The sequence below is a fragment of the Trachemys scripta genome, chromosome 1 (assembly GCF_013100865.1).
Source record: "Trachemys scripta elegans isolate TJP31775 chromosome 1, CAS_Tse_1.0, whole genome shotgun sequence".
Lineage (NCBI taxonomy): Eukaryota > Metazoa > Chordata > Testudines > Emydidae > Trachemys > Trachemys scripta.
Window position 1 is genome coordinate 110,350,462 of NC_048298.1, and position 14,186 is coordinate 110,364,647.

General features: G+C 42.0%; 1 protein-coding gene across 5 annotated transcripts in view; it reads left to right on the forward strand.

Moving 5' to 3' along the window:
- The window catches only part of CALD1 (caldesmon 1), a 250,396-nt gene that overhangs the window by 220,475 nt on the left and 15,735 nt on the right, over positions 1-14,186 (forward strand). For all 5 annotated transcript variants that reach the window (XM_034781621.1, XM_034781588.1, XM_034781615.1 and 2 more), the window contains 3 exons: positions 4,773-4,930; positions 8,252-8,513; positions 10,776-10,916. In XM_034781621.1, the coding sequence (XP_034637512.1) occupies positions 4,773-4,930; positions 8,252-8,513; positions 10,776-10,916 (561 nt within the window). The remainder of the gene's footprint in view (positions 1-4,772; positions 4,931-8,251; positions 8,514-10,775; positions 10,917-14,186) is intronic.

Sequence of the window (14,186 nt, forward strand, 5' to 3'; positions counted from 1 at the left end):
AACAGAAATCATTGTCTCTGACTAGTTCCTAGAAGTTAGGAGTCCACGTCTTCAAAGCCACTACTGTTGCTACTAGCAATAATAGGCTTGGCTACTGGTAGTCACAGCGTCAAAGCTAAAGAATGCCTGTAAAGCAAATACAAGGAAAATATTCCTTCGCAACAAGGAGTCAACCTGTGGAATTTACCACCACACAAAAACAGATCATACTGGAGATTCTTTTAAAAAGGAGCTGGATAAATATATGACCAATCATGTCAATTTCACTTGGCCTCGCTAGATTTTCGTCCTGCAGAGTGCTGAGTGCCCTTAATTTCCATTGAAGTTAATGGGAGCTGAAGATGTTCTGCATCTCACAGGACCCCCATGAGTATAGGCTGCAAGAGCGAACCCTTAAAGATAATGGCCAACTTTCTCAGAAGGGATTAGAGATTTTGCATTCCTCCGTTTTTGGGTGCTCAACTTGAAACACCTTTAAAAGTCCCCATTTTTGGAACGTGCTAAGCACCCACCTCCCAAAAGGTATCTCAAGTTGAACACCAAACCAAAATCATTAGTCCCTTTTGAAAATCTTGGCCATCTCTTTTTGGCTTAGGACAAGAATGGTATTCTCACAACTGCAAAAAAGACTTTCCGTACACGCCTGCCATGACAGTGATACACAAAATTCAACAAAGCCTGTGTTTTGACAAGTTATGTAATTATTAATAGAGTTGAGAGACTGCAAGCCTGACTAGATCTGGGGGCATTCTTCTCCTCGCTTTGTTACCTCAGATTTATGCCTATGTACCTGTATTATACCAGTGCCCATCCACTGTAAGTGAGATCAGAATCTGGCCCTCACAGTGTAGGTTTCACTCAGATTAGCAATCAAAAGTCTGACCGCTTCTTTGAACTGTCCCAACTGGTCTGGAAAGTTCATCAGAACAAGTTTTCTCATGACATGAGACTCCTGGTATTTCCTGCTTCTGGTTTGGCTAGACGTGCTGCAAAAGTAGCCTTTTCTCATGGTATATAGGTATCTCTACTTTGATAGAGATGGGCCCCAAAGCTAAACCTTAGGGTACCTCTACACTGCAGCGGGGCGTGCACTTTCCAGCTTGGGTAGACAGATAGACGGTAGCTCTTCTTGAGCTAGTGCACTAAAAATAGCAGCGTAGCCAATGGTAGCACAGGCAGCAGCTTGGGCACATACCCAAGGGGTCTGTGCAGGTTTCTACTCAAGTGGCTAGCCTGAGCTGCCACCCGTGATACCCTTCTAATTTTAGCACACTAGTGTGTCTTTGTCTGCCCGAGCTGGGAATCATGCTCCCAGCTACCGCCTAGAGATAGCCGTAGATGCCCACAGTTTTTTGGGGCCTTCCAAAATTGAACCCAAATCAGGAACCAAAGTTTGCAATCTTTATAATTGGCAGAACCAAAACTTTGAGGTGTTCAAACTCTAGGTGGAAATGTTGCATCTCAAGTTCTAATTTACATTTCTAGCAGGAACCTGGAATGGAGAGATGTGCGAAAATAAAAATAGCCGAACAATTTACAAACCTCCAAAAAAATTTCAGTCATGTTCAATTTGATTTTGGGGTCAGGATCTGTGGAGGGAGATGGGTGATATTTTTTGAAGATACTATCACAGATCTGATCTAATTCCACTAGAGTCAATAGGAGCCTTTCCATTCATTTCAGTGTGAGATGGATTGATCCCTAATTCACTGAAATGTGTAAGCGTGCAAAAATGTTTACATCTGTCACTTTTAGGGTGCACTGCTAGGAAAGGGGCTGTTCCTGCTTCTTTTGAAGTCAATGGCTATTTTGCCATTAAAATTAATAAGAGTAAGATTGGGCCCTGAACCCTTGAAGTGTTTCTCTGATAACCTATTTTATCTTCCTTTTTATTTTTTGAGTCAAAAAGCCCAGTTGTGTTTATTATTCGTGTGTGTGTCCTTGCCCCTCCCCTCCCCCCCCCCCACACACTTGGTAAAAAAACATAATCCTTTAAATCAAATCCTATTAGCCCATGAAAAGGTATTCCCTAGCCTGTTAATTCTAAAAGTGTATTTTTTTAATATTAGTTTTCTTAGCAATTTCAATTAAGATATAAAATACACTACCTGCCCCTGCTGGGACTGCAGCTCAGACGGCTGACATACTGGTTTTTTAATGAGACTTAGAAGGGACTTGATGAAAATCTCATAAAAGGAAATTCTGCCCTTTCAAAATCCCAACACAGAAGTCCTGGCGTTTGAAATCCTGAAACAATCAACACCCCAGGTCTCTAAATCACTCAGAAAGGGATTGAGTAGTGCAGGGGATTGCTAATGAGAGCCAGAGCTTTTCACTGTTATTACATCACTGGTTCAAATCTTGCCCGGATTGGGAGTGACCAAAAGACATTACAAGCTGATGACTGTTCATTAGAGTGAGTGAACAAAAATGATTGTCTCTGACTAGTTCCTAGAAGTTAGGAGTTCACATCTTCAAAGCCACTACTGTTGCCACTAGCAATAATAGGCTTGGCTGCTGCTAGTCACAGCATCAAGGGCAAAGAATGCATGATCATGGAAACTGAATTCCCCTCTTACCTATTAAAGTGATTCCACTTAGACGTAACTGAGGGTATGTCTATACTGCACAAAAAGGTGTGTTTTGAACTTGGCTTACCGAACTGGAGTTCAAATAGCAGTGAAGTCCCCATCAACTCAGGTTAGCAGCTCAGGTTTAACCCCAGTCTCCACTATAGGCTTCAATTCGAGCTGCTAAACCAAGTTAACAATGAAGACACGGCAACTCAACTTTTAACTCGGGTTAGCAGCTGAAGTCAAAACCTATAGGGGAGCCTGGGGTTGAAGCTGAGCTGCTATCACAGGCTAAAAGATGAGTTGCTGTGTCTACTCCCCCCAAACACGCTTGCAGTCCATACCACATGATAGCTGTCACTTGTGGTACTGGCATTGTATGAACAATGCTTAATGCCAGCTAGAGGCAGAACAGGTCTTAAGGGTTCAAACAGGGCTGGCCCACAACAGTTTGGCACCTGAGGCGGGGAGCTCAAATGACGCTCCCCATTCCTCCTCACTTGGGCCAAAACTTTGAAAGGTCTCAATTCTGCCTTCCTCCAGCACAGCACTTCACCATCTCTGTGCATCTAGAGCAGAGAGGATACTTATGCACCAGCAACAGACACAATTTTCTACACTCTGGGTCCTAGTGCGGCCCCCCCCGCCCCAGTCTGGCACCTGAGGCGGCTGCCTCAGTTCGCCTCATGGTAAGGCCACTCCTGGGTTCAAGCTGCGCAGTCATGTCAGATGCTTTATAAGCCCTCTCCCTCCCCCAAGGCTCCTGCTTTTGAAAAGTGGGAGGGGATGCCTTGGAGGTGGGGCTATTGAAAGGTGCATTGAGCAGACGAAGGATAGAAATAGTGTAGAGGTTTGGGCTTTTTCACTAGACGCAGCTTGGAGTACGTTTTTAAAAAAAATGTGTCCTAGAATAGGACTGTGTACGATTTATTTTTCTCTTCAGTGATCAGATGGAAGGGCAGTAGGATGCAGAGGAATATAGGTACAGTTTGCTAAAGGTTTACAGACAATTCTCCAAATAAATGATATTTAGGCTGCCCACCAGAGCGTTTCCCAAATATGGCGAAGCTAAAAGTGAAAAAGGAGATCTTCCTTGGGTTAACATTGGTATTTTCCTCCACTGCTATTCAAAGCTTGTTTTGGCTGCTGGTCTAGCTAATTTCCTTAGTGGGAATAATTCTGTCCACAGAACAGAAGAACTGAAATCAATTGCCATATCCTGCACTTTCCATTAGCATCCAACCATGACTCAGCATGCTGGGGTCAGGCCATCAGTGGCGATAATAAATAATTTTCAGCCCAGAATTTTCTGGGTGGGGATTAGAGAGCGAAACTAGTGCATAATGATTCTGGATCTTAGTCAGACTTATGTCGGACAAAGGCTTGTAGAGGAAGGGGGAATCTTGCCTTAATGTTTTCAGAGAAAACATCTGCTTCTTCATAGGAGTAAGAGCTTCACATCTGATAGTATCCTCCTCCACTAGTCACTGTTTAGACTGGGGTACAGGTGATAACCCCAGTTACATATTTATCAAAGAAAATATTGCTAAGAAACATAATTTGTAACTACTTGACTATTGCAAACTATACTTGTAATAGCTAGGTAGTATGCACCTGCTGTGACACTGAAAGTCCTAGGTACATCCGTATAGCACATAACTCCTGTGCTGTTGAATGTATTGGCTACATCCACATAGCATGCACTTGCTTTGTGCAAATCAGTTTAAGATTGTATTATTTCTATTGCGGTAGCGCGTAGGGCCCCAACCAGGGATTAGGGCCCCATTGAACTAGACACTATGCAAACAAAGACAATCCCTGCCCCACAGAGCTCAGTCTATGATTTAGACAATACCCAACAGGTGAATCAACAGACACATGATCAGGAAGGGGATGATGGGCAAGGTAGTGGTAGAGACTGCATAAGAAGGTAAGGATGCTTGAGATTTCCAAGGCCACAGCAGATTTGCACACAATGTAGATGAATTAAGCTGCCCGCATATTTAACATAGATCAGAAATCGAGGATGGTTGCAGGCCACATTTTAGAACTTGACAGGCTATTCCTGCCATAGAACATTTGAAGACAGTTACTCATTGATGGTGGGAAACTTGTTTTCCTTTTCAGTCATTTACAATGTCTAATTATGATTTTTTTGTTTTGTTTTTGGTTGTATGCTTTCTAATATCTCCTGAACAGATCAAAGACGACAAGGCTAATAAGGACAAAGCACCTAAGGAGGAGGTGAAGCCTATCTGGGATCGTAAGAAGGGATTTCCTGAACCAAAGCCACAGAACGGAGAGCGTTTCCAGGAACTTACTACTCACAAACTTAAACATACTGAGAATATTTTTAGGTAAGATACACATTAACACTAGATTTGTTTATATCAGAGTAGAGCTGTAGGGCTTGTTGCCTTTTATGGGTCTCTGTTACTGTACTTTTAGCTGTGTAGTACAAGACTTAAATTTCCAACATCATTGAAGGTTGTAATATTCAGTGGCTCCTTAGAAATAAATTCAGGATCTCGAGCTATTTTGTAGTGGACTTCCACCCACCTCACTGTAGTGGGGAAATGAGAAACTCATAGCGGAGTAGTAAACAATAAGCAAACAACTCACCCCCTCTGTGGGGATCAGTAATTTGTTTTTACCATACTCCTATCATCTACTAAACATTTCTTAATGAACTTCATCTTTTCATAGTCTACATTATGAGCCAAGTGCTGTGCTTTTATACCCTAGTGGCACAGGTGCCTGACTCTGAGTGAGATAACTCATTGCCAATTACACACCTGCTTTTAATTACACCCTATATAACCAGCTAGAAGCAGCCTTGTCTCCCTAGGATAACTCTTTTAAGAGTTGACCTTTTGGTTGTTTGCTCTAGTAAGCCTTGAAGTTAATGATTTCTGCACAAAAGAGTGATTATTTGGCAGAGTGAAAACTACATCCAGCCAAAGCGTTCTGCCTTTTTAAGAAAAATTTTGTGGTTTAGCTAGACAAGAACATAAAACTGTCTCTGAGGCTTCTGCTACAGTTGGAAATCTAAAGGTAACTGGTTGGTGGGGAGAGAGTTGGAAAGGCTCCACTCTGCTAGAAAGTGGGGAAGCAAGGGGGAAGAAAAGCAAAAAAGTGGAATGGACAAATAAGTTAGTAGTCATCATTTAGTTCATTTTTGTGCATCCTAGCATTTCCCTAAGGGTTCCTATGGGGAAACAAACTTTTTCAAAGGTGAAATATTCAAAAACCCTGTAACTAGGTTGTCATATAACATAGTGATGGAATAGCAGGATATGAGTCCTGTTAGTAATTATTCTGTATACTTGGGTCAAATCACCACTAACATGAGTTCTGTTTCTAAAATATGTATATAACTTTTTTCACATGCTTTATTTCTTATTAGAGCAAGGACTTCTTTGAAAAACTTCAAAGGGGGTTTTTGCACTTTTTTTCTTTCTTTTCTTCTCCCCACCCCTGGGGGAGAAAAAGTTTGGTGTTTAGTCATAGGACTTTAGTTTAGGATTACCTGTACTCTCATTGTCTATAAACAAGATGGTGGCAAGAGACTGAGAGACTCCTAAGATAAGTCTAAATGGCAATGATGGGAAATAAAACTCCTTAAGACTGACTGAGACATCTTGAGGCCAAAGAGAAATAGTGTCTGTCCCATCTTTGTCGCTGTTGCTGACAGAATAGTTAGAAAACTTTATCTTTGTGGTTTCCCTTTTGCACCTGCCCTTCCTCCCCACTCTCATATGGGAGTGCAAAAATCCTAAGCATGATGTAATGCATTTTTCACATTGTTCTGTCATTTCTGTCTCTCTCAACATCCTATTTCTCCTTCTGTGTGAAGACTGGCAGTTGGCTTCTTTTTCTTAGCACCAAACAGGCACTTCTGAAAGCTCTTCCTTGGTCTAGAATCTCAATACTGATTTCTTGATGTTGGCAGCAGGGGCCTGAGATTCCCAGAATGTGCTGAAAGCAAAAAGGCTCAGGAAAAAAAAATATGAAGAGGATGACTGCCAATTATTGTTCCCTACTAGAGAATATGCAGAAACAGCAGAGGAAATCCTCCGTAGTGTATATTAATAAAAGAAGATAGAAATAGCCTGTGGATGTACATGATTAGGAGATAAACAGTTCTTTTTCAGTAAGAAAGACAAATGTCATTGTTTGGACGAAATATTCACCCACACCTTCCAAACAGTGAAGAAAAAAATTGTTTAAGGCTAAATTCTACTCTCAACTATATCAGTACAAACCTGGAATAAGTCTATTGACTTCAGTGACGTTGCTCTGTATTTGCCCACAGGTAATTGGAGACAGAAACTGATCCATATTGCTGAGGGAAAGCTTAACTTTTGCACTGTTGGCTCTTGTGGCATTTAATTGTGCAACACTGTGGCTTCATTGCTGTAGTGTTTAGGATCTCCTTTTTCTTGGGTATAGAACAGGGAAGAAAATAAAAACAATATAAATGCCTACTTGCCCTTTCTCTTGTAAGTATCATGCTGATACCTCAAGTGTTGACCCCCTTGTCTGGTGTATTAATACATTTCAAGGAGCAAGCACTTAAACACTGATGTGGTAATTACATATATCGGTGGTGCTATTTGACACTCTGTCAAAAATATGAAGAAGTGAGGTTCTTACCCATGAAAGCTTATGCTCCCAATACTTCCTTTAGTCTTAAAGGTGCCACAGGACCCTCTGTTGCTTTTGACAAAAATATGTACTTCTCGTGGGCAATATGGATTAACTATTTTTTTAATGTCTTGGATTATAAGAGCTGGTTGGAAAATATCTGGTTTGGTTTTGGGTTTTTTTCCCCCTGTGGAAAAAGTCAATGAAAAATCTAGTTTTAGGTTTATGAAAAATCAAAAACTCACACAGAAAACTTCAACCAAGTTTTTGACCAGACCTGATATAGATATATGCAAGTTAGCAAGAGTCCAAGATAACAATTGGTATTATATTATTGAAGCATCTTGTGTTGAAAATACTGATGGAATTATAAGAATATTCCTTCTCCCCCGGTAAACTGAAGACTAATGCCCTAGCAACATGCTTTAGCTCTCTTTAAAGAGATTTATCAAACACTTTATATAATCCCTTAGAGAAGACATTTGTCTGAGAAATCAAAGGATTATTTGTCTTTTATTACACAGAATATAGTGTGTTTGTTTTGGATATGTATGTTTCACTTTTCTCAGCCTTAAATATTTATTTATTGTTTTTCAATTGATCCCTGAATTGTTTTATGCATAGATTAGTCAAGTATTATGCTTTTAGAAGCTGGAACATCTCTGTAGGTAATATCCTTACATATTTGTACCATATAATTGAGAATAAGTGTGTATATACTATGGAGCTGGGACTAAAATAAAATGGATCTTAGGTTCTGAGGCAATATGATACAAAAACTACCCTTCTAAGCATGTGGGACCCTTTGGTCCCCCACTGTCAGGGGAAGGCAGAGATGTGCCTCTGGGCTCCCCAGCCTACTTCAGCCCCTGATGAAACCTGCTGAGGGTAGTACATGCTCTGTGAGGAACAAAAGATGTTTGTGTGTGTGTCAGGTTCCTATGTTGCTGCCTAGTTGAGTGGTAACAGGTGATCCAAACTGGCAAAGGAAAACCTGTGGCATATTAACCTGCTTCTCAATTCTTTCTCAGCCGCTCCGGCATGAAAGCAACTACAAATGCTGAGGATGGTAAGCTGGTGTCCCAGGCTGAAGCCGGCAAACGACTAGAGGAGCTGCGCCGTCGCCGAGGTGAAAATGAGAGCGAGGAGTTTGAGAAGTTGAAGGAGAAGCAACAGGAGGCAGCTGTGGAGCTGGAGGAACTGAAGAAAAAGCGTGAGGAGCGTCGGAAGATCCTTGAGGAAGAGGAACAGAGGAGGAAGCAGGAGGAGGCTGAGAGAAAAGCCAGAGAGGAGGTAATAGTGTAGTAATAAAACCGTGAGATCCAGAGTTAGACTCTGTTCTGCTTCACTTGCTCGTATTGGTCTTTCATTACATGATCACACAACGCTGTGCAGTGAGGCATACTCTTGCCCAAATAATCAAGGGGACTGCACAAGGAGAAAGGCTTTGCTTGACCTGTTTATGGGTGGCATTTTAGGCCCTGGGATAGTAGCTCGGCTCAGGCCCAGATTCTCAAAGGTATTTACTCTCCTATCTTACATTGAAAACCATGGGAGTTAGGAGCCGAAATACCTTTGAGGATCTGGGTTTCAATACCTAAGGCAATGTTGTGTGAAAGGCTTTGTTTTGGTTTTACTTTTCCCAATGTCAGCCAACTTGGAAGGCCCAAAACTAGACTTTTATTCCTGGATCTGCTACTGTTAACAGACTGTTACCTTGGGCATGTGGCTTTGCTCTTGCTTCCTCTTTCTCCCTTTGCCTGTCTCATCTATTTAGACTGTAACCTCATCAGGACAGGGGTTGGCTTTTGCTATGTGACTGTACCTAGCACAGTGTGGCCCCAGTTTACGTTGGGAACTCTAGGTGCTACAATACAAATACTTAACAGCTCTTTCAGTTTTCTCAATCATATTCCTCCTTTTGGGGGCCCTACCACCATTCCACTATGTTTTTCTTTTTTACTACCCACTAAGGTTGACAGAGGCTACAAAATTGGGTGTTTCATGACCCATTTGTATAATGCTGTGCAATGGCACATGCTAATGGACAGTAAAGCTGCACTGTTTCTGTCACCTTCAATCTCAGCTGCAAGTACACAATATTTGGTATTACATGATCATATACACAGATGTGCTAGTAAGATCCTGATAGCACCAACGGGTGACATTCTAGTCCCATGCAAGCCAGTGGCAAAACTCTCATCTCACAGGTGGGACCAGAATTTCATCTGTGGTTGTCTTGAGAATCTTAACTCTGATTTTCTTATTTCCTGTGCATACAAAATATCAGGTGCAATGTTGCAGCAACACAGGCTTTTGTTTATTGTGGGTGTCCTCTTTTTTTTTTTTTTTTTCTTTTTTTTTTTTTCTTTCACATATCTTAAATTACAGAAATCTTGTTTCTATCTGGGGAGGGAGAGATGAGACTAACACAGATGTTTGCTGCAAATGGGATTAAATGCTGGTTTTATGATGGACTGAATCTCATTAGAAATCTTTGCCTCATTTAAAATGTAATACCAAAAAATATATCTGTTTGCCTATGTTTCTTCTGCCAAGTGAATCTCTTTAAACTGGACGTTCAGATCTCTGGCACAGAAATTAGGGATCTAAATTATACAAAAAATGAACTTGGATATTGGGGACTAATAATAATAGTACTTAGCACTTACAGGGAGGGGCCCAATCCTGGTTCATGCTGAGCCCCCTGCTTTCCCATAGAAGAACTCTGTGGGAGCGAAGGTCACGCAACATCTTGCAGTATCAGAACAGGCCTTGGTTAATAGGGTTAAGAGTGACTGCCCTCTAGTTCAACTGATGTCTTACAAAATAAAAACCCACATTATCTCTGCAAAGTAATATCCCTTCTTAGGCTGTATATGGTGCTTTACATCTTCAGCACATTGGGCATATATTAATCTCCACCATCTACATGAGGTAGCTAAGTATTAATCTCTGTGCCACAGTTCCCCATTTATAAAGAGGAGGAGAAGTGACTTGCATGATGCTAAAGAAGGATTCAGTCTTGGAGGTGGGATGAGACCTTAGGAGTTCTTGGGTCTGTTCTCTGGCAACTAGGAAGTTCCTCTCTGTTTTCAAGGGAATAAATTCCATTCTACCATGAATATCCTGACTTAGAGATGTGTTAAGTGTGTCCTTCAATAACATTTTTTTAAATCAAGTGTAACAGTCTTAAAAGTTAACATTCAACATCTAAAGTCCCAGTCCTTTAATGAAAAACGGCATTTTTCATAATGTACTGCTGTCTCTCATTACACACTGGGCCATGACGGTACACTTTAAGGAGGAAATGTATTTGGGGGCAGGAGGGAATTAAGATCGTATAGATTAACACACACACTTGATACTATGGTTGCCTAATGCACCACAAATACATTATAAATAGCTAGAACTAAAATAGGTCACTGAAATTTCTGGCTGGTGTAAGGATTTGTGTTCTCCATGAATAAATTTCTCAAGGAGTTTAAGGGATCTGAGGTTGATGTGGTCTCTTGAAGGAAACAAATGACTAGCTATGTGCTCATACTGTCTTAGGAGGAGAAGAGGAGGCTGAAAGAAGACATTGAGCGGAGAAGGGCTGAAGCTGCTGAAAAACGTCAGAAGATGCCAGAAGATGGTTTGTCAGATGACAAGAAGCCGTTTAAGTGTTTCACTCCCAAGGGTTCATCTCTCAAGGTAACTTCTGCACTAAGTCTATAAATGAAAATAGAACAGGGACTCAAGCTAAAATCCCGAATACAAACACTCCAAAACTTTGGGAACACTTTAAATCTGAACAAGGATCCCAATCTGAATTTTGCAAATGGACTTTAGCCAAAACCGTGGATCCAAAGACCTTCAAACCTTGTAATGTTTGAAATCCAGGTCAAGACTTTGCAGTATGAGCCCCTCTCTAGAAAGCTAGTGAATCTGTAAGTATATTGCCTAGAATGCAGGGTAGCCATTGTTCTTGATAGTCAGGATGTCTAAAGAGAGGCCTTTCTGATGGTCTCAGGAGGACATCACTTTGGAAAAATGTTAGTGTTCTCAGTGTCAAACTAACTTCAGTGATGTATGGTTAGAGAAACTGGAGAGGAATCAGAAATGGACTCTTCCTTTCTACCTCCTCAGTTCTCTTCCTCCCTAACATTTATGAAGAACATATGGCCACAGAGGACTTATCTTGTCTACATGCTTATACTGTATATTAAATCTATTTACCAGTGGGTGAAACTCTCCCCGGAACAGAGGGCTACCATAAATCCAATCCACCACATAAGCCCCAACTACAAATTGCTGGGCTCAATACTGTAGGTTTTGGAGCAGGGAAGAATAACTACTTCTGCAGCAGGAATTACAGGATGGCTCTCTGTGGCTTGTGTTATGCAGGAGGTCAAACTAGATGACCATAGTGTTCCTTCAGGCCTTAAAATATATGGGGGAATCCTGACCGCCCACTGAAATCAATGGGAATGTTGCCCTTAACTTCAGTGGAGGCAGGTATTCATCCTATGAACTTGTACTGCCCTTTGCATAAGGAAGGGGTGAACTCAAAGGTTTATGACCTGCCTCAGCTCCTCGGCAGCATTTCCATTGAGAGCAATAGTGTCAGCGGGGCCCCTGCAGCTCTCAGCTGTGGTGGGTGCTTCCCCTCCAGCAGGGCTTGGGCTCTAATGCCCCCTCTTGGGCTTCTGTCAGCTCCCCTCCCCCCCGCCCATTATTTTTAGTAAAAGTCAGACAGGTCACAGGCTTCCATGAATTTTTGTTTATTGCCTGCAACCTGTCAGTGACCTTTACTAAAAATAACTGACACAATCTTAACCTTAGTTATAAGTTACTAAAGAGTTTATCAGTAGTTATGGCACTAGGAGCTTCTTTCTAAGCATCCAGCTGCTAGAAATCAAGATCATTGTGCAGGTTCCTCCTGACTGAACTTTTTCTTTTTCCTGTGCGCACTAAGATGTCTGGTAGACTTCTATGAAATGCATTTTAGGTTTCTAGCTGACAAATGACATGATAGATTTTTTTTTTCTCTCGGTTTGAGAGAGAGTTGAAAGTGTTTAGTGGAGAAATTTTTAGTAGTTTGTGAAGACTAGAAGCTGCATCTAAGCTTTTCTGGTAAAGCTACATGGGGGGGGGGAAAAATCTTTGGTAGACAGCTTAAACTTTCCAAACTTTGTTAAATTTCAAAGACTATATTTAGGGGGAGATAATAGTTGTGGTCTCGGTGGTGGGAGAGGATTGATGACTGTAAAAGCTCACAAGAGCAACTGTGCTAACTTTGCAGGAATTGTTCTTATTTAAAATATATATCAGTGACACTCCCTGAACATACCAATCCTGGCTTCCATGGGCAGCCATATATCTGCTGAATACAGCTGAAATTAGCCTCCTAAACTGTTGGCCTACATCACCTTATTGGCTTCCTGGGCTCCACAATTGAGGTTTGGGTAGGTTTATGTGCATGTTCTGTAGGGTTCACTAGATCACTTTTTGACCAGGATTTTCCTTCACCCTTGTTGCTCTTGCTTTTATTCTGAGCTAAATAATTTCATTTTTTCCACAAAGGAGTGATTTGATTGAGGAGGGGGAGAAGACTTGTTGAACCGGGACCCGATGCACATCAATATGTAAGAAAGAGGCAGGGAAATAGTGTGAAAGGAGTGTGGCATGGTGCCATTTTATGGATGCTGCATTTATCTATCAGGCAAAGGGCTGACTAGAGAGACATAAAGACCAACAGCGTTTAGAGAATCTGAGTAAGACATGCAGTCCAATATCATTTGTTACTTTTTTGTGTAGATTCATATCTATAAAGACTACTCTGATCTAGCGCATACCATGGACGGTCACCCAGTAATACCTGTTTATGATAAACAGTTAAACCAAAGTATATCAGTGAAACGTGGGGTCCCCTGCCTCAAGAACACAACAGGGGCATCAAGGTTGCCATTACTGGCAAATGAAGGGAGCTAGGGGACACCTGAGGAACAGGAACCTGATGTGTAGGTAGGAGCAGAGTTGTGCATGGCCTTTTAGGCAGGAAAACCTAGTTTGAAGTTAATATGGAGGGTGAGGGGAGTCAAGAAAGGGAATTAAAGAGCAGTGTGTTCAGGAGTTCTTAGCAGCTGTGTTTTTAGGAAAATGACCATGACCCTGGGGAAACTGAGATGGGTGTAGAATGGAGTCCCTCAGATGAGAACACATGGGTTGGGTTCTTGTCTGTAAGACAGTGAGGTGGAAAAATGCAAAGAGAATGAAGGTAGATTCCTCCTGGGCTCAGAGACAGTGGAGAGGCTGCTTGCTCTTCTTTCTGTTAGGGGTTGCTGTGACTACTTCAGGCCCCGGGGGGCCATCTTCCTCTTCCCCTTGGGGCTTCCTGTGAGGGCACAGGGGTGCACAAAACAAGCTCTGCTGCTCCTGTACAGAACCTACTGCACTGGGGTCCTTCCCAATTTAGCTGGCACAAATGGGCTGCAGCATAGGGGTGAACTGTCCTGCATGACGCTTCTTTGTTGTTTTTTTTTCTTCCCTTCAAGCCCATTCCTGAGGGGTATTGGGAAGAGCTGTAGAACTGTCCTGCCCCTTCCTAAAGCAAATGAAGGAGGACAGAAGACTTGGAAAACAAAGTCTCCTCCGGGCAGTGAACCCCACCCCCGCAGTCTGAATCTTCAGTTGGGCAGGAAAACAAAACCAGTTTGGAGCTGAAATGGGAGGAACTCCAGCTCGCAGCCTGGGTGTGGGTGGGAGCAATGACAGAACTGTGGAGTCTTGGAAGTTCTCCAGCTTCTAGCTGAAGATCTCATGTGGGGGATAAGAGGGTTCTGTGGCAGCCAGCTTTCTCTGAAAAGCCACTTTGACTGCAGAGCCAGGATGTGTGACCTTGCAGGACCTGGGACTTTTTTTTTTTTAAAGACATATCTTTGCCTACCACACTATTGCTTATTTAGGCAATATCTAAGCAAC